The sequence below is a fragment of the Elgaria multicarinata genome, chromosome 3, assembly GCF_023053635.1.
Source record: "Elgaria multicarinata webbii isolate HBS135686 ecotype San Diego chromosome 3, rElgMul1.1.pri, whole genome shotgun sequence".
Classification (NCBI taxonomy): Eukaryota; Metazoa; Chordata; class Lepidosauria; order Squamata; family Anguidae; genus Elgaria; species Elgaria multicarinata.
Genome location: NC_086173.1, coordinates 160085527 through 160108585, shown reverse-complemented (window position 1 = coordinate 160108585; position 23059 = coordinate 160085527). Strand labels below are relative to the sequence as shown.

At 45.1% G+C, this 23059-nt stretch overlaps 1 protein-coding gene across 1 annotated transcript in view; it reads right to left on the bottom strand.

Annotated features, from left to right (window-relative positions):
• LOC134396123 (uncharacterized) overlaps positions 1 to 23059 on the bottom strand; it is a 176166-nt gene that overhangs the window by 99977 nt on the left and 53130 nt on the right. Inside the window, 3 exon segments of the mRNA XM_063122484.1 lie at positions 10912 to 10986; positions 10989 to 12422; positions 22356 to 22607. Of these exon segments, the coding sequence (XP_062978554.1) occupies positions 10912 to 10986; positions 10989 to 12422; positions 22356 to 22607 (1761 nt within the window).

The window sequence follows — 23059 nt, the reverse complement described above, 5'->3', positions numbered from 1 at the left end:
TCACACCAACCAAGACCATAAAGCTCATAGGTGCAATCTGGGATTCTCGGACCACCAGAGCGTTTCTACCAATACAAAGGGCAATTGTTATCCAAATGCTAGCGATCAATCTCTCCAAACAGAAGACCGTTACCGCATATACAGTCCAAAGACCTTTAGGGTTGATGGCTCCAACCACCACGGTTGTTTAGTTCGCAAAACTCAAGATGCGACACTTGTAACTCTGGTTCACCAGGGTATTCAACCCATTACAAAATGCCAAACGCACTGTTCTTCCCTTACCATCAACAATAATAAAATCCCTACAATGGTGGACAAGCCAATACAATCTGCTGAAAGGCGTTCCTTTCCAACCTTCAATACCAACCAAGTCAATAACAACAAATGTTTTGACGACAGGATGGGGAGCTCATCTCGACTCCCTAGGAGTACAAGGCACTTGGTCGGTGAAGGAGAGAAAACACCACATCAATTATCTCGAGTCCAAAAAGCCCTAAAGGCATTCGAATTCATGATATGCAACCACTATATTCAAGTGACGTCAGACAGCACAACAGTTGTTCTTGACATCAACAAACAGGGGGGTACAAAGCCTTTATCTCTAGCAAAACTCACCATACACATATGGGAATGGTGTGTTCGACGACGGCTGTTCCTGACTGCAGTTCACATAGCCGGTCTATCCAACACGCTGGCAGACAATCTCAGCAGGCACTCGTCGATAACCCACAAATGGTGCATTCATCCTCAAGTGGTCAAGGAACTGTTTCACCATTGGGGACAGCCAAACATAGATCTATTTGCAACAGAGAACAACACAGTGTGTCACCAAATTTGCAGCAGAGCAGGAATAGGAAGGAAATTGTTGGGAGATGTATTTCTCCAACAATGGAACACTCACCTCTTGTACATGTTTCCTCCACTCCCCCTGATAACGAGAATCCTTGCCAAGATTATTCACGACAATGCGAACTGCATAATTCTAACCCCCTGGTGGCCCGGACAGAATTGGTTTACAACCCTTCTCAACAGGTCACAGGGTCGCTTCCGACGTCTACCAATGAGGCGAGACCTCCTGTGCCAGGATCAAGGCCGGATATGTCATCCGGACCTCGACACCCTTCACATGACAGCGTGGAGGCTGATTCCCCAGTAGAGGATAAAGACCTGGCTGCTAAGATCCAAAAGGTTTTAGATGCAGCACTAAAACTGTCAACAAGGCGGAACTATAACAGAAAGTGGTCCGAACATGAGTTTTCACCTACAAGTTGTTCTATTAATCGCATCCTGTCCTTTTTATTAATGTTGGTTGACAGGGGTTTAAAAGTTTCCTCTTTATTTATTTATTTTATTTATTTATCATACTTATACCCCGCTCCTCAGCCAAAAAAGGCTCTCAGAGCGGCTTACACTTCGCAAAAAAGACAGTCCCTGCCCTCAGGCTTACAATCTAATAAAGACATGACACACAAGGAACAGGAGTTCAGGAGGGAGGGAGGGAGGAGAGAGAAAGAGAGAGTCCAACAGGAGCAGGCCATGATGTTTCTTCTGCCTGCTCCAGTCCCCTTGCTCTTTAAAGGTGTACTTGGCATCTATATCCATGTTTCATGACCGTGTGGACGGTCTTACTGTTTTTTCCCATCCTATGGTTAAGCGGTTTTTGAAAGGGTTACTAAATTTTCATCCACCAGTAAGAACATTCTCACCTTCCTGGAGCCTATCAGTGGTCCTACATGCACTCTCAAATAAACCATTTGAACCTTTGGCAACTACTGACCTGCGCCTCTTGACTTTGAAGGTGGTTTTCTTGGTAGCTATCACGTCAGCAAGACGTGCTAGTGAACTATGTGCGTTAAGGATAGATGAACCCATATGTGTGACTGCACAGATGACCACTCGAAGAACCACAGTTACAGGTAAGCAACCTGTCCTTCTGGAACTTGGACTTATTTTCTGCAGCTGGAACCTGAAATTATTTCCAAGTCTTAGAAGTTCTCTGACTTCTGCTTTTCCTCTTCACATGCCCAGAGGAATTTAGTAATGCTTCAGTATAGCTTTTAGATTCAAACAGTGTGCAAGAGGAAGAACAGGGAGGGTTAACGGCTATGTTTTAGTATAGTAGAAAGTGTTTTAGTTTAGCTTTAAACCACAAGTAACAAACAGAAGCGGATAAGGAGGAGTCATCACAATGCTAGAAGCTTATTAGCTAAGTTTGTAATACCTGCTTTGGCAACAATCTTGTATTTGCATTTCATTCTCTTTTCTTGTAACCAGAGAGAGATTGTATAGTATATAACCACCATGCCAATGGTTTTGCAATTTTTACAATAGATTCTACTTTACAATCACGTCTGCGGTGACGCTTGTCGGCTGGGATTAAATGTTTGTCTGTTTGGATCAGCACTGGTTACCCACTGGGGTGTTTCGGACCCATTTGGTGTAGGTTCTGAGGTTAAAAAGGACCGAATATACAACCATGACATGGGGGTAACTGGAGATAGCGGGGGAGGGGGGAGCCCGGGGGTTCCTCCCAATCCTAAGGTGCTCAGACCCAAAGCTTCCTCTGGATCACAACCAGAGATGGGCGAAGAGGTCAGAGCTGTGACCCACAGCCTTGAGGTTTTTTGGTTTTTTAATATAGATTTATTGGAGGAAGGGGCCCTTGCAAATTTGAGAATCAGTTGCTGGTGCTTCAGGGCCCTGCATATTTAAAACTCATTTTTAAAATTCAGTTTCTGATGTTGGAGAGCTTGCATAGTTTTAGAAAACACCACCTGCATGCAGCGTTACAAGGACCTCATTCAGCAACCAAGGGAATGGAAGCAACCCGAAGCAAAGGGAGGCATATTTTAGGAAAACGATCCTAGTTATTCATACTCACATCCAGGCACCATGTGGGGTGGGGGGTGAGCAGCCCAAGCCGGTGGGGGCCAGTGGGGGACTATGGAGAGGGTCCCCTTTGCTGGCGGATGTGACGCCTCTCCGCCGCTCTTGTGAACTGGACCAGTTCTGATCCTGGGAGTCTTCTGGGTCCCACCCTGGGCGGCTCCAGAGCCGAAGCACTAACCCTGCGGAGGAGGCTGCCTAGCCTTGCGCTTCCCCTGGCTTGCTCCTGCCTGGGTTCCTGTGGAATTGTGGTAGGTGTATTGCATGCTGGGAGTTGTAGTAGAGGCATGGAGGGGAGCTGGGAGGGAGAGGAAGTGGAGGGTGGAGTCTGGCCGATGGGAGCCAATGTTTGCTGGAGTCTCAGTTTTAGTGTGGGCTGAGAAGAAAGTAGCATTTCAGTAGGGTGACCGTATGAAAAGGAGGACAGGGCTCCTGTATCTTTAACTGTAATGTAGAAAAGGGAATTTCAGCAAGTGTCAATTGAAGAGGGTGGAATTCTCTCTTCATCAACACAGTGAAAGCTGCAGAAGCCCTGCCCTCTTTTGTATCTGGCCATTCTACTATAGCTAGTGTAGCTTTAACTGTTGTGATGAAGAGGGCATTTCACCCACTTCAATTGACACCTGTTGCAATTCCCTTTTCTACATTACTAAATCAAGCAGCCGCAGGGAGAGGAAGCAACTCACAGAAGAGCCTCTGCTCACAACACCCCTGCAGAGGAGATGGGCAGGGTCCCTGGGGCAGAGTCCTCGCACAGGCGAGAAAGAACAGACCCCACCTTCTCCTCCTCCTCCAAAATAAAGACCCAGCTTGTTCTGCCAGGATGCTGAAAGTCAGAGGACGGATGTGACATTACCGGCTCTTCTCTCCTTGTAGAAGATAATTTGAGCTGATTTTTGTGTGCAGGAGAATTTCAAAGGGGGAATCAGTTTTGCATCTTTCAGATTATATTATTATTATAATCATTATTATTATTATTGTGCTACTATCTGGAACGACAGTGTTGACCATATGAAGCCCCTCCTGTGTAGCAGCCCAGATCAGGGTCAGAAGAAGGAGGCCGTCCTCACAACGCAGGTGAACACCACGACACAGGGGGAAACTGGAGACAGTGGTGGGAGGGGCAGTCAGGGGGTTCTTCCTACTCCTAAGAAGCTCAGACCCAAAGCTTCCTCTGGATCACAACCAGAAACAGTCGAAAAGGGCAGAGCTGTGCCCCACAGCCTTGAGGTGTTTGCTTTTCTTAAAACATAGATTTATTGGAGGAGGGGGGGTCCTTGAATCTTTTAGAATCAACTTCTGGTGCTTCAGGGCCTTCCATATTTAATAAAATCTTTTTTAAAATTCAGTTTCTGCTGTTGAAGAGCTAACATAGTTGTAACCATCAATTGATTCAGGAGTTGTTCCTTGCATAACTAAATAAAATCCTTTCCTGGTAAGGTTGGGTCCTTGCCTGTTTTGAGAAATCAATTTGTGGTGCGGTGAAGAGTTCCTTTTCTCACAATTCAATAATTCATCATGCTATAATAATGCCTTGTGTAGGCCAAGCATAAGGCCAGGAAACACATGCAAGCATTGGAGACCCCCAGGTCTCTTTGTGACCCTTCGAGAAACTGACCAGGCCTAGACCCACTTAGCTTCATCAAGGTTGCAGCATCATGCTGCAACCTTGATGAAACTAAGCAGGGTCTAGGCCTGATCAGTTTCTCGAAGGGTGACTACCTGGGAACCCCATGTTCATTGATTCCTGCATTGAGCAGAGGGTTGGACTCGATGGCCTTGTAGGCCCCTTCCAACTCTATGATTCTATGAGAAGATGTTAAACAATTCTTTTTTAAAATATATATATATATATTATTTAATACTTCAACATACTTCAATGCAATAAAAACAATAATAGGGCTCGTAGCCTTGGCTTTATATTTGACACCTCGCTCTCCTTTATAATTTATTAATTATTTATTAATTAAATATAATTAATAAATTAATTATATTTATTAATACATAAATTATCAGATAACATTTGATAACATATATTCTAGCTTATTCTATTAACATAATCATACTTAACATAAATTTCTTTCCTCTGACGCTGGCATCCGACAAGTTAACAAGGCCTCTTGACCCACAGACTGCTGTCAAAATAGGCCAGGAGCCAAAGCTGGAAGGAGGCCTGGTGTTAACCGATGGCATCCTTGGCCTGTTGCCAGGGCCCACAGCTGTGATGATATCTGCCCCCCCCCACACACACACACATCATTGGGACGCCATTTAAAAATACCCACAATGCCCCAGAGTGATGCTATGTCACAGCGACATCTTGGGGAATGCCACCAAAACAGGAAGGGCCCCACTAGCTTAGGGGTGGGAAAATTCAGGCCAGGTAGAGAGAATCTGGCCAACCCAGAGAGCCCATCCCTGGCCCTGTCCACATAGCCGTGCCCCCTTCGCCTAGCACCACCACCCCCTTTTCACCATACGCGATAATTTGGTGGTTTCCTGCCTTTTGTGCAAATGTCATGCTATTCTAAAAGGTTTCAATGCCTCTCCTAAGGCTTAGTTGCTGCCATTATGAGCCTGAAGCTAAAATATGCTGGAATTTTATTTTTGTATTTTTGTCCCTGACCCGGTTGCCTTGGGCCTGGCCTGTTTTGCTTTGACCCTTCCCCCAGATTGTGTCTCCGCCTCCCCACGGAATGCAGTGGGGCTTCTTTCCGTGTCAGCATGCATGGGGATGCGTCTGAATCATCACACGGACTGTGCACCTCTGCTCCATTCACTTCCATGCAGACAGGTTGAGATTTTACCACTCTTAGGGCGGAATTCTAAGCATGTTTAGACAGGGGAAAGAAGTCCTACAACTCCCAGCATTCCCTATACAACATGGCTGGGGAATGCTGGGATTTGTAGGATTTCACCACCACCACCACCCGTTTTAAACATGTGTGGGATTGCGCCTTTCCTAGTGCAAAATCAGCTGAGGTCCCAAATCAACCCGGAAACCGAAGGGACATGCGTGACTAAAACCGTTCTATCTCTATGGGCCAATAGTCGCTCGCAGTGTTGGACCGGAAGTTTCGGCTCTTGGCTGTCTATCATAGAGACAAAAAAAGTTAAGAGTGATATATTTTTTTATTAAGTTTCCTTTTTAAAAATATATATATTATTTAATACTTCAACATACATCAATACAATAAAAACAATACTACATAATACATAAATCATTAGATAACATTTGATAACATATGTTCTAGTTTATTCTATTAACATAATCATACTTAACATAAAAGTGCACCCCCCACCACGGGATCTTATTCCTGTTTCCAAAATCTCATTGCTTCTTCTGGAGGTGCTTTCCCACTCCCCTTAGATAATACAAATTCTAGGAACTGTTTTCATATTCCCTCAAAATCATTTGTTTTATCATTCCTCGTCTAACTTTTATATTACATCTTAGTTTATCATTAATAGTAGTATCCCATATTTCTTTATACCAATCTTCTACATGATAATCCCCTGGAACCTTCCAGTTCCAGTTCATTAACCTTGCTGCTGTTAACAAATTCGTTATAAATTCTTTTGTCTCTTTACTACAATTTAATTCTCCATATAATGATAGCAATGCCACTATAGGTGTCTCTTCAATCTCCATTCCTAAAATTTCTTTTATCTCATTAAACACCATTTTCCATAATTTTTGTACAAATTCACATTCCCACCACATATGTAAATACGTTCCCTTTTTTTTTTTGACAACCTCTCCAGCAATTTGCTGAATTCAACTTATTTATTTTATTTAATCTCACCGGGGTTAGATACCACCTCCATACAATCTTATAATAATTTTCTTTTATCCTCACAGACATATTTCTCAACACTCTTTGTTTCCATATTCCTTCCCAGCTCTGTTGCCCTATTTGTTCCTTCAAGTCAGTTTCCCAAACCATCTTGCCAGTACTTTCTTTTTCTAACAGTTTCCCCCCTTTTTAAAAGCATTTTAAAACTCAAGCTGATTTCACATAAGTTCTTTCAAAATCTTCTATGGCTAAAGCTTCATAATGCATATACATCTGGATTACAGACTTTACAAGATTCTTCATAAGGGACAACAAACAGGGGAGACAAAAGGCTAAAATGAGCAAAATCATGACAATAAGACATATTGCAATAAATCTTTCTTTTAACCATCCAAGATTTGGTAACCAACTAGTAAGCCATCTAAACAGGTCATAAGTAGGAGGTTTTCTTGTTTCATGAAAGACTTGTACTGCTTGCTTTATTTTCTTTACATCAGTTTCAATTCTGCTTTCTTCATTTACATAAAAACAACAAGATTCATTAATTATGGCGCGCACACTTCTTTGTTGGGCTAATAATAAGTTCAAAGCTATACAATTCTGCAGAACTACATTGCTGAGGGAAGAAACTTCAGTTTGCAAATTCTCTATAGCATCCAGTGTACTATTAAAGGCCTTTTCTAATTCTGCTATTCTTAGCCAAGGAAACATCCATCCGGAGGTAGAATGAAATCCAGTGTTGCGTCTAGCTAAAGGGTTAGCAGATCTTTGGACAACTCTATGTGCAAAGCTACTAAGATTGGTCAGAAGTAAGGTTTTTAACAATGTGTAGATTTGGCACAGCGAATGCTACAGTACATCTTATTTTCTCTAATTTTTCACAGACCTAACAATCTTTGGCTTGTGCTGCCGTTACAAGCTTCTGAAGGGCAGGGAGGTGAGGGTGGTTAAGGGGATTTGCATAGAGTGCTTGGCCATTGTAGGGCCAAGTAAGGCTAAAAAGCAGCTTGGCTGCTTCATCGTCGTTTGAAACTTAACATGGCAAAGACTGAATTGCTTGTTTTTCCTCCTAAACCTTCTCCTCATCTCTCATTCTCTCTTACTGTCAATGATGTTACGCTTACTCCGGTCAAGGAAGCTCGTAGCCTTGGCTTTATCTTCGACTCCTCGCTCTCCTTTATTCCTCATATTGAAGCAGTAGCTAAATCTTGTCGATTTTTCCTGTATAATATTGCCAGGATTCGATCATTTTTGTCTGTCTCTTCTGCCAAGACGCTTGTTCATGCGCTGGTTATTTCATGGTTGGACTACTGCAACCTTCTTCTCTCTGGCCTTCCTTCTTCTCACATCAGTCCGTTGGTTTCTGTTCACCACTCTGCCGCAAAGATCATCTTCTTGGCTCGCTGCTCTGACCATGTTACTCCGCTTCTGAAATCTCTTCATTGGCTTCCAATTCACTTCAGAATCCAATATAAACTTCTCCTGTTAACCTTCAAAGCTTTTCACGGTCTTGCTCCTTCCTCTCTCCTCTCTCATCTCACACTATTGCCCCGCTCGTGCTCTTCGCTCCTCTGATGCCATGTTTCTCGCCTGCCCGAGGGCCTCTACTTCCTTTGCTCGGCTTCGTCCATTTTCTTCTGCTGCCCCTTACACTTGGAACGCTCTTCCAGAACATTTGAGAACTACAAGTTCAATCGCAGCTTTTAAAGCTCAACTAAAAACTTTTCTTTTTCCTAAAGCTTTTAAAACTTGATGTTGTGCAGACTTCTACTGTTACTTTCTACTGTTAGTTTTACCCTACCCTGTGCCTGCTTACCCTACCCTGTACCTGTTTGCATTCTCTTCCCCTCCTTATTGTTTTACTATGATTTTATTAGATTGTAAGCCTATGCAGCAGGGTCTTGCTATTTACTGTTTTACTCTGTACAGCACCATGTACATTGATGGCGCTATATAAATAAATATTAATAATAATAATAATAATAATAATACATAATTTATTAGATAACATTCGATAACATATATTCTAGCTTATTCTATTAACATAATCGTACTTAACATAAATTTCTTTCCTCTGAAGCTGACAAGTGAACAAGGCCTCTTGACCCACAGACTGCTGTCAAAATAGGCCAGGAGCCGAAGCTGGAAGGAGGCCTGGTGTTAACCGATGGCATCCTTGGCCAGTTGCCGGGGCCCACAGCTGTGATGATATCTGCCCCCCCCCCAATCATCATTGGGACGCCATTTAAAAATACCCACAATGCCCCAGAGTTATGCTATGTCACAGAGACATCTTGGGGAATGCCAGCAAAACAGGAAGGGCCCCACTACCTTAAGAGGTGGGAAAATTCAGGCCAGGTAGAGAGAATCTGGCCAACCCAGAGAGCCAATCCCTGGCCCAGTCCACATGGCTGTGCCCCCTTCGAGGAGAACTCAGCATATAAACGAGGAGAACACAGCATATACTGATGGCAACGAAAGGCAACAAAACCCATCTTTTTCATGTTGAGATTCCTGGGGAGCAGAGGCTGGTGGCTCTGGTTCTGGCGGGCCTCTGAATCCATCCAGGCTTCAGTCCGATATAAAATGAACTAGCTTAAAATTGCAATATAAAAGCTGAAAACTACAACCAAAAAGAAAAAGATAAAAAAAGCCTAGCAGCAATAGAGGGATTTAAAATACAATAAGAGATTTAAGACAACAGAAGTTACATGCATTATCATAGGAATAGTCACAATATGAATCTTTATGTATTTATTTGCCATATTGGTCTAAAACAAATTCCAGAGTGGTGCACATAGGAATAAAACAGTAAAAAGAAAGAAGATACAAAACAGTAAATTGAATTTTGTTGAATTTAAAACAAACAAACAATATCAACAGTGGCTGGTCAGTTGAGGAAGGCTTCCTGGAAAAGAGTCCTTTTCAGAGGAGGCAGAAGCAGCCTAGTGTTGCTACCTGCCTAACCACAAGGGGCAGGGAGTTCCAAAGGGAAGGGGCCACCACACTGAAGGCTCTTCTCCCGCTGGACTCCAATCGGGACAAAGGTCCACGTGGAGCCACCGGGAGCCGGCCCTCCAATGACTTCAGTCCCTGGGGCAGGGTGAGAGGAGAGAAGGCGCTTTCTCATGGATCCTGATCCCAAACTGTTTAGGGCTTTGTACGCTACCCTCTTAAACCAGGCCCTGTACCCGATACGGAGCCAGTACAGTCCCTTCAGCACAGGAGTCACATGCCGAAAAGGAGCAGCCCCAGACAGCTGCTGCGTTCTGCACTGGCTCCAGCGTCCGGAGCACCCTTAAGGGCAGACCCAGATGGAGCGCATTGCAGTCATCCAGCCTTGAGGTTCGTAGCGCCTGCACCTCTGTGGCCATGCCATCCCTGTCCCGGACAGGGTGCTTTAGTCAGCTCTTTATCGTTCAATGTGGGCGGTGTGGACGAAACCGAGTCCACTTCTGCTCAAACCTGGAAACCAATTGATCATTTTCCTAATCAGGCAGGAGCATCAGAGAAGGCTTCTGGCTCAGCACATTCACATATTTCTTGCGGTGATCAGCAGGGTGGGTTTGCTGCCCTTCCAGGCATATTTCGCACAACGTTCTCAGGAACTTGCAAGATGGGGCCAAGAGACGAGGCCTTTGGGGCTACTGATTCCACCGCTTGTAACAAAAAAGAGCAGCTTCGCTTGCACAGACTGCACGCGCCTGTCCAGGAGAAAAGACACCTCTGCGGTGTAGCTCCACCACTCTCCTCCTGATCGCCCTCCAAGGTCTTTGGGAATCTGGAAATGACCACAGCGCAGGACACCATACGACACACAGAAGGCCAAAATAACTCCTCTGCCCGGCCCTTAACAGCTCTCATTTCCAAACACACTAGTGGCTCAGTGAAGCTGAGAAGCCCTCGACAGATCTGTTAGGCTGAACGCGGCATGGATATTTGTTTTGAATTCAAGGTCTTTCCTCCTGGGCTTGCTTCTTTTAAAAGAAATGGCTGTCCTCCATTTGAAGATCTTCCTTCTTTCCGGAAACTGCTGGGATTGAAAAAAATCCTTCCTGTGCCTGTTCCTTGATGTGATTTCAGGTACTTATAATGTTGCAAGTTCTTCCAGTACACTAAGGAATGCATTTAAAGGATTTCTCCCTATAGTGGATTCTTTGATGCTGTTTAACGTTTCTACGGTGAATGAAGCTCTTCTTGCACTCTAAGCATTTATAAGGCTTCTCACCAGTGTGAATACTTCGATGTCTTCTAAAGGTTGTATGGTCATTGAAGCTCTTTCAGCATTCTAAACATTTATGGGCTTCTCGCCTGTGTGGATCCTGTGATGATTTTTAAGGCTACTTCTATAACTGAAACTCTTCCCACACTCTAAGCATGTATAGGGCTTCTCTCCTGTGTGGATCCTGTGATGGGTGTCAAGGCTTGAACTCTGACTGAAACTCTTCCCACACTCTAAGCATTTATAGGGCTTCTCGCCTGTGTGGATCCTGTGATGAGTGTTAAGGACTGAACTGTGACTGAAACTTTTCCCACATTCTAAGCATTTATAGGGCTTCTCACCAGTGTGGATCCAGTGATGATTTTTAAGACTATTTCTATAACTGAAACTCTTCCCACACTCTAAGCATTTATAAGGCTTCTCTCCTGTGTGGATCCTGTGATGGGTGTCAAGGCTTGAACTCCGACTGAAACTCTTCCCACACTCTGAGCATTTATAGGGCTTCTCGCCTGTGTGGATCCTGTGATGATTTTTAAGACTATTTCTATCATTGAAACTCTTCCCACACTCTAAGCATTTATAGGGCTTCTCTCCTGTGTGGATCCTGTGATGAGTGTTAAGGATATTTCTATAACTGAAACTCTTCCCACACTCTAAGCATTTATAAGGCTTCTCTCCTGTGTGGATCCTGTGATGAGTGTTAAGGGCTGAACTCTGACAGAAACTCTTCCCACACTCTAAGCATTTATAAGGCTTCCCTCCTGCGTGGATCCGGTGATGAGTGTTACAGTATGATCTCTGACTGAAACTCTTCCCACACTCTGAGCATTTATAAGGCTTCTCTCCTGTGTGGATCCTGTGATGAGTGTTAAGGTCTGAACTCTGACTGAAACTCTTCCCACACTCTAGGCATTTATAGGGCTTCTCTCCTGTGTGGATCCTGTGATGAGTGTTACAGTATGATCTCTGACTGAAACTCTTCCCCCACTCTAAACATTGATAAGGCTTCTCTCCTGTGTGGATCCTGTGATGGGTGTTAAGGGCTGAACTATGACTGAAACTCTTCCCACACTCTAGACATTTATAGGGCTTCTCTCCTGTGTGGATCCTGTGATGAGTGTTACAGTATGATCTCTGACTGAAACTCTTCCCACACTCTAAACATTGATAAGGCTTCTCTCCTGTGTGGATCCTGTGATGGGTGTTAAGGGCTGAACTATGACTGAAACTCTTCCCACACTCTAAACATTGATAAGGCTTCTCTCCTTTGTGGATCCTGTGATGGGTGTTAAGAGCTGAACTATGACGGAAACTCTTCCCACACTCTAGGCATTTATAGGGCTTCTCTCCTGTGTGGATCCTGTGATGGGTGTTAAGAGCTGAACTATGACGGAAACTCTTCCCACACTCTAAACATTGATAAGGCTTCTCTCCTGTGTGGATCCTGTGATGGGCATCAAGTCTTGAGCTCCGACTAAAACTCTTCCCGCATTCGAAGCATTCATAGGGCTTCATGCCTTTGTGAATTCTTTCATGCAGCCTCCCATCAGCTGAAAGAAGAAACCCAAGAGATGGTTATTTCAATTATCAGAGGAGCCAATGATAATCAAGAGAACTGAAAACTAGTGTGGCCCACAAATTCATTTTTTTAATGTTTACAGGTGGCCTTTTAGGACATAGTGGCCTGGTCTGCACATCATGCAGCAACTCTGGGTAACCCTGAACATTCTGGTGTGTTCAAGCCTCATTGCGGAAGGAGCAAGAACAAAGCCCTGGCAATGAGTGTGGCTAGTGGGAGGAGGGGAGAGATCCAAGCTGGGAACAGGGAGGCCGTTGTGAGAAGGCAGAAAGAGAGAGAGAGGGAGAGAGATTCCTTCTGACCCTTCGCTTGAATAAACTCATCGTGAAGGCCAGACAGCAGTGCAACATTCATTTTATAATGGAGGTTTGGTTAAAGAAAAGTAATTCACAACCTAGCTGAGCAAGGCGGTCTACAAGGATACGGGGTGGAGAATGTGGAGAGGGAGACATTTTTCTCCCTCTCCCACAGTAATAGAACCCAAATGGGATCCTGTCAAGGAGCTGATGGCTGGGATGGGTGTGAAATTCAGGACAGATCAAAGTAAGGACTTCGGCTCACAGCACAGAGTGAAACTCTGGAATTCACCAGCACAAGATGTGGTCTTGGCCACCGACTGGGATGGCCTGAAGAGGGTGTTGGAGCATTTCCTGGAGGGGAAGGCTATCGAGGGCTACCAGTTTTGAAGGCTAAGTCCAATCACCAGGATCAGAGGCAGGAAGCCTTTTGAAACCGGTTGCTGGGGAACATGGGCGGGAGGGTGCTGTTGCACCATGTCCTGGTTGTGGGTCCCTGATCGACAGCTCTTTGGCCACTGTGTGAACAGAGTGCTGGACTAGATGGACCCTGGGTCCGATCCAGAATCAGGCCCCTTCTTACGTTCTTCTAACCATTTCTACCGCTGTTGAGAAAACCAAGAGGTCTTTCTGGTGTAGGTTTTCTGACCAAGACTCATTTCATCACAAACTCAGGAAGGAATCTTGGATCTAAACTGACCGCTTCCTCCAAGACCCTTCCTGGCGTTGAGGCCCCTGCCTTCTCCATGGCTCGGCCCAAAAGGAGTTCAGCGACTGGGAACCATCTCCCAAAGGGTCCCAGGCTCATATCTGCTGATGCCTCTGCTTCTTCGGCCACCCCAAGGGATGGACCTTCCCCCTTTCTTTCCTGCCAGGAGAGGAGATCCCAGCTGGGAACAGGGAGGTCTTTGGGAGAAGGCAGAAAGGGAGACGTTCATTCTGTTCTTTTGCTCTGTCCCAAACATCCAGAGCATCTGAAGCCCCTCCTGTCTACAGCAGCCCAAAACAGGGTCAGAAGAAGGAGGCCATCCTCACAATGCAGGTGAACACCACTGTTAATCTGGTGCTAAAAGGGTTAAATTATGCTGCAAGAAGAAGGCTACATCAAGTGAAATATCAATGATCTGATCTGGAATGGGGTAGCTTGAGTGAGGGTTTTGGGAAGATTTACAAGTCCCCCTGAAAGACCCCAGACTCATATCTGAAATACCCCCAGAGGTATATTCCAGACCCTTGAGCCACGGATCTGAAAACCTTGAAGTTAATTCCATGCTAATTAATGTTATACCATTAATTAAGACTCTAGCTAAGACTTGCAGGACTGTCTTTGAAGAAAGGGGGGGAAACCCACAGTGGACTTTTACAAACGGCTTCGTAGAGCACGTTCAAGGCCACAGTGAGCTGAATGAGAGAGCTGAGCATGCTCAGATGTCCACTAGGAGGGGGAAAAACCTTTTTCGAGATCTTGTGCACCTGCTGATAAGAGAAGGTCCTCACTCGAAGTTGGGCGTGGAAAGTCATAATACTAAGCAAATGTGACACTTGGGAGGAGGTGTTTGGGCGGATATGACCAAATATGCCTGAAGAAGAACACGTGCTCAAAGAAGATGTCCTATACGCCAATCAAGATAGGACGCCCCAATGGCAGCCATGTTTCCTAGGTCCCCATGAGTATAACACGTGAGACATTGGGGAGGGGGAGACACCTAACTTCTGATTGGTGAATGGGTGGTCTAAGTACGTGTTCGCGCCAATTGTGATTGGGAGATGGTGGTCTCCTCACTCGTGGACCCCCACCTTAGGACCAGAACAAGTGTATAAAAGCACAGGTAGCAGAGCTGGAAGGCAGAATTTTTAAAATTATTTTATTTTTTGGAATTTGGTTATTTGCTTTTCAACTTCACCTCGGACATTTGGAGTGATGCAGTTGAGTAATTATGAATTTCTTTATGCCGATAGACTTTGGGACTTGGAATATTTCCCTGGAAGTTTAGATTCTGGGACTTGGACTTATTTTCTGCAGCTGGAACTTGAAATTATTTCCAAGTCTTAGAAGTTCTCTGACTTCTGCTTTTGCTCTTCACATGCCCAGAGGAATTTAGCAATGCTTCAGTATAGCTTTTAGATTCAAATAGTGTGCAAGAGGAAGAACAGGGAGGGTTAACGGCTATGTTTTAGTATAGTAGAAGGTGTTTTAGTTTAGCTTGAAACCACAAGTAACAAACAGAAGCGGATAAGGAGGAGTCATCACAATGCTAGAAGCTTATTAGCTAAGTTTGTAATACCTGCTTTGGCAACAATCTTGTATTTGCATTTTATTCTCTTTTCTTGTAACCAGAGAGAGATTGTATAGTATATAACCACCATGCCAATGGTTTTGCAATTTTTACAATAGATTCTACTTTACAATCACGTCTGCGGTGACGCTTGTCGGCTGGGATGAAATGTTTGTCTGTTTGGATCAGCACTGGTTACCCACTGGGGTGTTTCGGACCCATTTGGTGTCGGTTCTGAGGTTAAAAAGGACCGAAAATACAAGCATGACACAGGGGGTAACTGGAGATAGCAGGGGAGTGGGGAGCCCAGGGGTTCCTCCCAATCCTAAGGTGCTCAGACCCAAAGCTTCCTCTGGATCACAACCAGACATGGGCGAAGAGAACAGAGCTGTGACCCACAGCCTTGAGGTTTTTTGTTTTTTTAATATAGATTTATTGGAGGAAGGGGCCCTTGCAAATTTGAGAATCAGTTTCTGGTGCTTCAGGGCCCTGCATATTTAAAACTCATTTTTAAAATTCAGTTTCTGATGTTGGAGAGCTTGCATAGTTTTAGAAATCACCACCTGCATGCAGCGTTACAAGGACCTCATTCAGCAACCAAGGGAATGGAAGCAACCCGAAGCAAAGGGAGGCATATTTTAGGAAAGCGATCCTAGTTATTCATACTCACATCCAGGCACCATGTGGGGTGGGGGGTGAGCAGCCCAAGCCGGTGGGGGACTATGGAGAGGGTCCCCTTTGCTGGCGGATGTGACGCCTCTCCGCCGCTCTTGTGAACTGGACCAGTTCTGATCCTGGGAGTCTTCTGGGTCCCACCCTGGGCGGCTCCAGAGCCGAAGCACTACCCCTGCGGAGGAGGCTGCCTGGCCTTGCGCTTCCCCTGGCTTGCTCCTGCCTGGGTTCCTGTGGAATTGTGGTAGGTGTATTGCATGCTGGGAGTTGTAGTAGAGGCATGGAGGGGAGCTGGGAGGGAGAGGAAGTGGAGGGTGGAGTCTGGCAGATGGGAGCCAGTGTTTGCTGGAGTCTCAGTTTTAGTGTGGGCTGAGAAGAAAGTAGCATTTCAGCAGCTGTCTCTGGCATCTCAAGATGCTTGCAATGCAACAGTTCCTCGCATCCCCCCTTCCCCAAGGGCTCCTCTCACCCCTGGGCTTGGTCGGTCCCTCTGCTGAGTGTTCCCCAAACTCGTCTCGGTCTCCTGTATCAAATCAAGGAGCCGCAGGGAGAGGAAGCAACTCACAGAAGAGCCTCTGCTCACAACATCCCTGCAGAGGAGATGGGCAGGCTCCCTGGGGCAGAGTCCTCGCACAGGCGAGAAAGAACAGACCCCACCTCCTCCTCCTCCTCCTCCTCCAAAATAAAGACCCAGCTTGTTCTGCCAGGATGCTGAAAGTCAGAGGACGGATGTGACATTACGGGCTCTTCTCTCTTTGTAGAAGATAATTTGAGCTGTTTTTTTTCTGCAGGAGAATTTCAAATGGGGAATCAGTTTTGCATCTTTCAGATTATTATTATTATTATTATTATTATTATTATTATTATTATTATTATTATTATTATTATTATTATTATTGTGCTACTATCTGGAACGACAGTGTTGACCATATGAAGCCCCTCCTGTATAGCAGCCCAAATCAGGGTCGGAAGAAGGAGGCCGTCCTCACAACGCAGGTGAACACCACGACACAGGGGGAAACTGGAGACAGTGGTGGGAGGGGCAGTCAGGGGGTTCTTCCTACTCCTAAGAAGCTCAGACCCAAAGCTTCCTCTGGATCACATGCTGCAACCTTGATGAAACTAATCGGGGTCTAGGCCTGGTCAGTTTCTCGAAAGGTGACTACCTAGATGTTAGACAAAGGTTCTTTTGCCTAGGGGCGAGATCTAATAAGCCCCAAAGCACGAATCTACTTTCACAACGACAGAGGGTTCAAAAAGCGCTTTATTGATTTAAATCAAGATCTGAGCTCTAAAAGGCGAGTGGTCAGACCAAGAAAACGAAAGTTAAGTACCTTTATATAGTTAGTGTCTGGGCTTTGCCCAGTGACAGTGTTAGCCAATCAGAACATAAAGTTTAGCATAACAGTTATCTTGCTCTGTATTCTTTTCGTCTTATAACAATCAACACTGTTCCTTTGTTCCACATCAACAACGACCTTCCAGGCCGGAGCTAGGAGTAACAGTTTTTGTTAGATAAAGGGGGGAACAAGCTGACACCTATGGATAGACGTGACTTCTCGCTTGCTGTGAAATGGCTGCAATTCTACTTCCTTTCTGAAATGGCTTCACTTTGGCTGACATGGCTTTCTTTTTCTAACACCCCCATTTCTTTGTATAATCTCTAAAAATATATATTTTCTGATTTCCAATCTGTATCTTCTCTCTTTCTATCCTCCAACCAACTTAAATCTCCTAATCCTATCATACTTTCGACCACATGTCTCAACCTATTAGCTACGTAATATAATTTTAAGTTTGGGAGCCCTAGCCCTCCTTTTTTTGCATTACATACCAACTTTTTAAATTTAATCTCGCTTTCCTATCAACATTACAAAAATTATTTAATATACTTTGCCAACTTTTTAATTTTCTCTGATATTCTTATTGGTAACATTCTAAATAAAACATTTACCTTTGGTAAAATCCTCATTTTTATTAGGGCTATTCTTCCAAACCAAGATAAATTTATCCGTTTATATTTTTCTAGTTTGCTCATAACTTCTTTTTTCAAATTATCAAAATTTTCTTTTTCTAAATCTTCTAAATTCTCTGTAAGTTTGATTCCCAAATATTTTATTATTTCTTTAACTTTCATATTCTTCTCTTTACTCTCCCAATCTCTTCCCTCCCTTTTACTATAATTAAATAACATCATCTCTGATTTTGTCCACTTTATTTTTAATCCCGTCACTTCCTCAAACTCCCTCAGATGATGTTTTATTCTATCTATTTTCTCCAATGGATTCTTAATTGTCAATACTGTATCATCTGCAAACATATTTATTTTTATTTTTTCAGTACATCCTACTCCCTCAATATCATCATCATCTCTTATCACGTTCGCCAATAGTTCTATAACCGATACAAATAAGACCGGTGAGAGCGGGCATCCTTGTCTTGTTCCTCGGGCAAGTTGTAACTCCATCGTTTACTACTACTGAAGCTAAATTTTGTGAATATAATTGTTCAATTAGACCTTTAAATCTTTCTCCAAATCCCATCTTTTCTATTATCATCTTTAGTGCTAGCCAACTCACACAATCGAACGCTTTAAATATGTCTAAAGCTATTATTCCTGCTTTTATCTTTCTCTTTTTTTATCTCCTGTGTTATGTTTAGATGAGTTTCTCGAAAGGTGACTACTTGGGAACCCCGTGTTCATTGATTCCTGCATTGAGCAGGGCGTTGGAGTAGATGGTCTTGTAGGCCCCTTCCAACTCTATGATTCTATGAGGAGATGTTACCCAATTCTGCAGTCAGGAATCGGTTCCAATAAAGGAATTATGTTTTGCCTGGCTTTTTGCACAGAGAAGGTGGTTCTTTGCATCTCTGGAATTCCCTCCTCTCAATTGCCAGCTAAAAGCATCCCCTTAAGGACCGGATGTGGCTGAGGGAGGCCCAGGTGTTGTAAGAACACAGAACTTTTAAGACGGCCGAAAGATCTGATCCTGGGCTGTCAGACATGGATTATCGCTGACTCCCAATGGCCAGTCATTGAGTCAAATCACTATGAGTGGGGGATAAAAAGCAGGAAATAACTTTTAAGAATCAAATGGGACTGACACAGCCCTGTGTGGTTTTCACAGCTTGCACACAGCGCAACATTACAAGGAACTCATCCAGCAACTGAGGGAATGGAAGCAACCCGAAGCAAAGGGAGGCATATTTTAGGAAAGCAATCCTAGATATTCATACTCACATCCAGGCACCACGTGGGGTGGGGGATGAGCAGCCCAAGCCGGTGGGGGCCGGTGGGGGACTACGGAGATTGTCCCCTTTGCTGGCAGATGTGAAGCCTCTCCACCGCTCTTGTGAACTGGACCAGTTCTGATCCTTGGAGTCTTCTGGGTCCCAACCCTGGTGGCTCCAGAGCGAAGCGCTTCCCTGCAGAGGATGCTGCCTGGCCTTGCGCTTCCCCTGCCTTTCTCCCAGGGACGGTGCCAGACTATTTTGCATCCTAGGCAAGGTGAGCTACTTTCACCACCACCCAATTTTTTTTTTTACGAACTTGCTTGCGACAGCGAGCAAACTGAGACCCCTGCCCCTCCCTCGTGTCACCCCCATGCTGACGAGCATGAGGGCGACACGAGGCAACGGCCGGGCCACCGCCTTCGCTCACTGGCGCTCTGGGAGAGCGGCTTCCGGGCGTGCCGTTCCAAAGCCAACCAGCCGAAAGCCACTCCTGGCTTCGAAGCCAGGACACTGGGGTTCGGTGGGCGGCTTTGGAATGGCGGCCCCGGAAGTTGCCCTCTCAGAGCCGCTGTGGGGGAGTGGCTTCTGGGCGTGCCGTTCAGCGCCCCCCTTACTTTGGCACTCTAGGCCACCACCTGAGCTGCCTCTATGGAAGCGCCGGCCCTGCTTGCTCCTGCCTGGGGTCCTGTGGAATTGTGGTAGGTGAATTGCATGCTGGGAGTTGTAGTAGAGGCAGAGAGGGGAGCTGGGAGGGAGAGGAAGAGGACGGTGGAGTCGGGAAGATTGGAGCCAGTGTTGGTTGGAGTCTCAGTTTTAGTGTAGGCTGAGAATAAAGTAGCATTTCAGAAGCTGTCTCTGGCATCTCAAGATGCTTGCAATGCAACAGTTCCTCGCATCCCCCCTTCCCCAAGGGCCCTTCCTCATCCCAGGTTTCGGTCGCTCCCTCTGCTGAGTTTCCCAGACGTCGACTCCATCTTCCCTTTCAGCTCAAGCAGCTGCAGGGAGAGGAAGCAACTCACAGAAGAGCCTCTGATCACAACACCCCTGCAGAGGAGGTGGGCACGGTCCCTGGGGCGGAGTTCTCCCCCTTGGAAGAAAGACCAGACACCCCACCTCCTCCCTCAAAATAAAGACCCAGCTTGTTCTGCCAGGAAGCTGAATGTCAGAGGACAGATGTGGCCTTACGGGCTCTTCTCCCTTTGCACAAGATTAACCGAATATTTCAGAATTTCTTATAATTATTATTATTATTATTATTATTATTATTATTATTGGGCTACTCCCTGGAATGACAGTGTTGAACTACAAATTGGAGATGGCCCTGGGAATTAAAGGTAAGAAATCTACAAAAGGAGCTGCTGAAATGTTCAGCATCTGGAGGAAAGGAAGGCACTTTGGGACTGGACCACTGAAAAGTTAAAAGGAAGAAATCCGTGTTTTGTTTGGACTTTGAAGGACTCATTGGTGCGTTCATTTATATTGGATATCTGTGACACGTTTGCATAATGTAATGCTTATTAAAACCATATTTGTTCAAGTTCTATCTTTGCAGGTTTTAGACTGATGAAGCCCCGGAGGACTCACACGAGGAGAACTCAGCATATACTGATGGCAACAAAAGGCAACAAAACCCATCTTTTTCATGTTGAGATTCCTGGGGAGCAGAGGCTGGTGGCTCTGGTTCCGGTGGGCCTCTGAATCCATCCAGGCTTCAGTCCGATATAAAATGAACTAGCGTAAAATTGCACTATAAAAGCTGAAAACTACAACCAAAATGAAAAAGAGAGGAAAAAAAGCCTAGCAGCAATAGAGGGATTTAAAATACAGTAAGAGATTTAAGACAACAGAAGTTACATGCATTATCATAGGAATAGTCACAATATGAATCTTTATGTATTTATTTGCCATATTGGTCTAAAACAAATTCCAGAGTGGTGCACATAGGAATAAATCAGTAAAAAGAAAGAAGATACAAAACAGAAAATTGAATTTTGTTGAATTTAAAACAAACGAACAATATCAACAGTGGCTGGTCAGTTGAGGAAGGCTTCCTGGAAAAGAGTCCTTTTCAGAGGAGGCAGAAGCAGCCTAGTGTTGCCACCACCCTAACCACAAGAGGCAGGGAGCTCCAAAGGGAAGGGGCCACCACACTGAAGGCTCTTCTCCCGCTGGACTCCAATCGGGACAAAGGTCCACGTGGAGCCACCGGGAGCCGGCCCTCCAATGACCTCAGTCCCTGGGGCAGGGTGAGAGGAGAGAAGGCGCTTTCTCATGGATCCCAATCCCAAACTGTTTAGGGCTTTGTACGCTACCCTCTTAAACCAGGCCCTGTACCCGATACGGAGCCAGTACAGTCCCTTCAGCACAGGAGTCACATGCCGAAAAGGAGCAGCCCCAGATGGAGCGCATTGCAGTCATCCAGCCTTGAGGTTCGTAACACCTGCACCTCTGTGGCCATGCCATCCGTGTCCCGGGCAGGGTGCTTTAGTCAGCTCTTTATCGTTCAATGTGGGCGGTGTGGACGAAACCGAGTCCACTTCTGCTCAAACCTGGAAACCAATTGATCATTTTCCTAATCAGGCAGGAGCATCAGAGAAGGCTTCTGGCTCAGCACATTCACATATTTCTTGCGGTGATCAGCAGGGTGGGTTTGTTACCCTTCCAGGCATAATTCGCACAACGTTCTCAGGAACTTGCAAGATGGGGCAAGAGACGAGGCCTTTGGGGCTACTGATTCCACCGCTTGTAACAAAAAAGAGCAGCTTCGCTTGCACAGACTGCACGCGCCTGTCCAGGAGAAAAGACACCTCTGCGGTGCAGCTCCACCACTCTCCTCCTGATCGCCCTCCAAGGTCTTTGGGAATCTGGAAATGACCACAGCGCAGGACACCATACGACACACAGAAGGCCAAAATAACTCCTCTGCCCGGCCCTTAACAGCTCTCATTTCCCAACACACTGGTGGCTCAGTGAAGCTGAGAAGCCCTCGACAGATCTGTTACGCTGAACGCGGCATGGATATTTGTTTTTAATTCAAGGTCTTTCCTCCTGGGCTTGCTTCTTTTAAAAGAAATGGCTGTCCTCCATTTGAAGATCTTCCTTCTTTCCGGAAACTGCTGGGATTGAAAAAATACTTCCTGTGTCTGTTCCTTGATGTGATTTTAGGTACTTATAATGTTGGAAGTTCTTCCAGTACGCTAAGAAATGCATTTAAAGGATTTCTCCCTATAGTGGATTCTTTGATGCTGTTTAAAGTTTCTACGGTGAATGAAGCTCTTCTTGCACTCTAAGCATTTATAAAGCTTCTCACCAGTGTGAATACTTCGATGTCTTCTAAAGGTTGTACGGTCATTGAAGCTCTTTCAGCATTCTAAACATTTATGGGCTTCTCGCCTGTGTGGATCCTGTGATGGGTGTTAAGGGTTGAGCTGTACCCGAAACTCTTCCCACACTCTAAGCATTTATAAGGCTTCTCCCCTGCATGGATCATGTGATGTCTTTTAAGGCTGTTTCTATAACTGAAACTCTTCCCACACTCTAGGCATTTATAAGGCTTCTCTCCAGTGTGGATCCTGCGATGAGTGTTAAGGGCTGAACTCTGACTGAAACTCTTCCCACACTCTAGGCATTTATGGGGCTTCTCCCCTGTGTTAGGGTAGGTTGACCGTATGAAAAGGAGGACAGGGCTCCTGTATCTTTAACAGTAATATAGAAAAGGGAATTTCAGCAGGTATCAGTTGAAGAGGGTGAAATTCCCTCTTCATCACAACAGTTAAAGCTACACTAGCTATAGCAGAATGGCCAGATACAAAAGAGGGCAGGGCTTCTGCAGCTTTAACTGTTGTGATGAAGAGGGAATTTCACCTCCTTCAATGGACATCTGCTGAAATTCCCTTTTCGACATTACTGTTAAAGATACAGGAGCCCTGTCCTCCTTTTCATAGGGTCACCCTAGTTAGGGTGACCCTATGAAAAGGAGGACAGGGCTCCTGTATATTTAACAGTTGCATTGAAAAGGGAATTTCAGCAGGTGTCATTTGTATGCATGAAGCACCTGCTGACATTCCCTCTTCATCACAACTGTTAAAGCTGCAGGA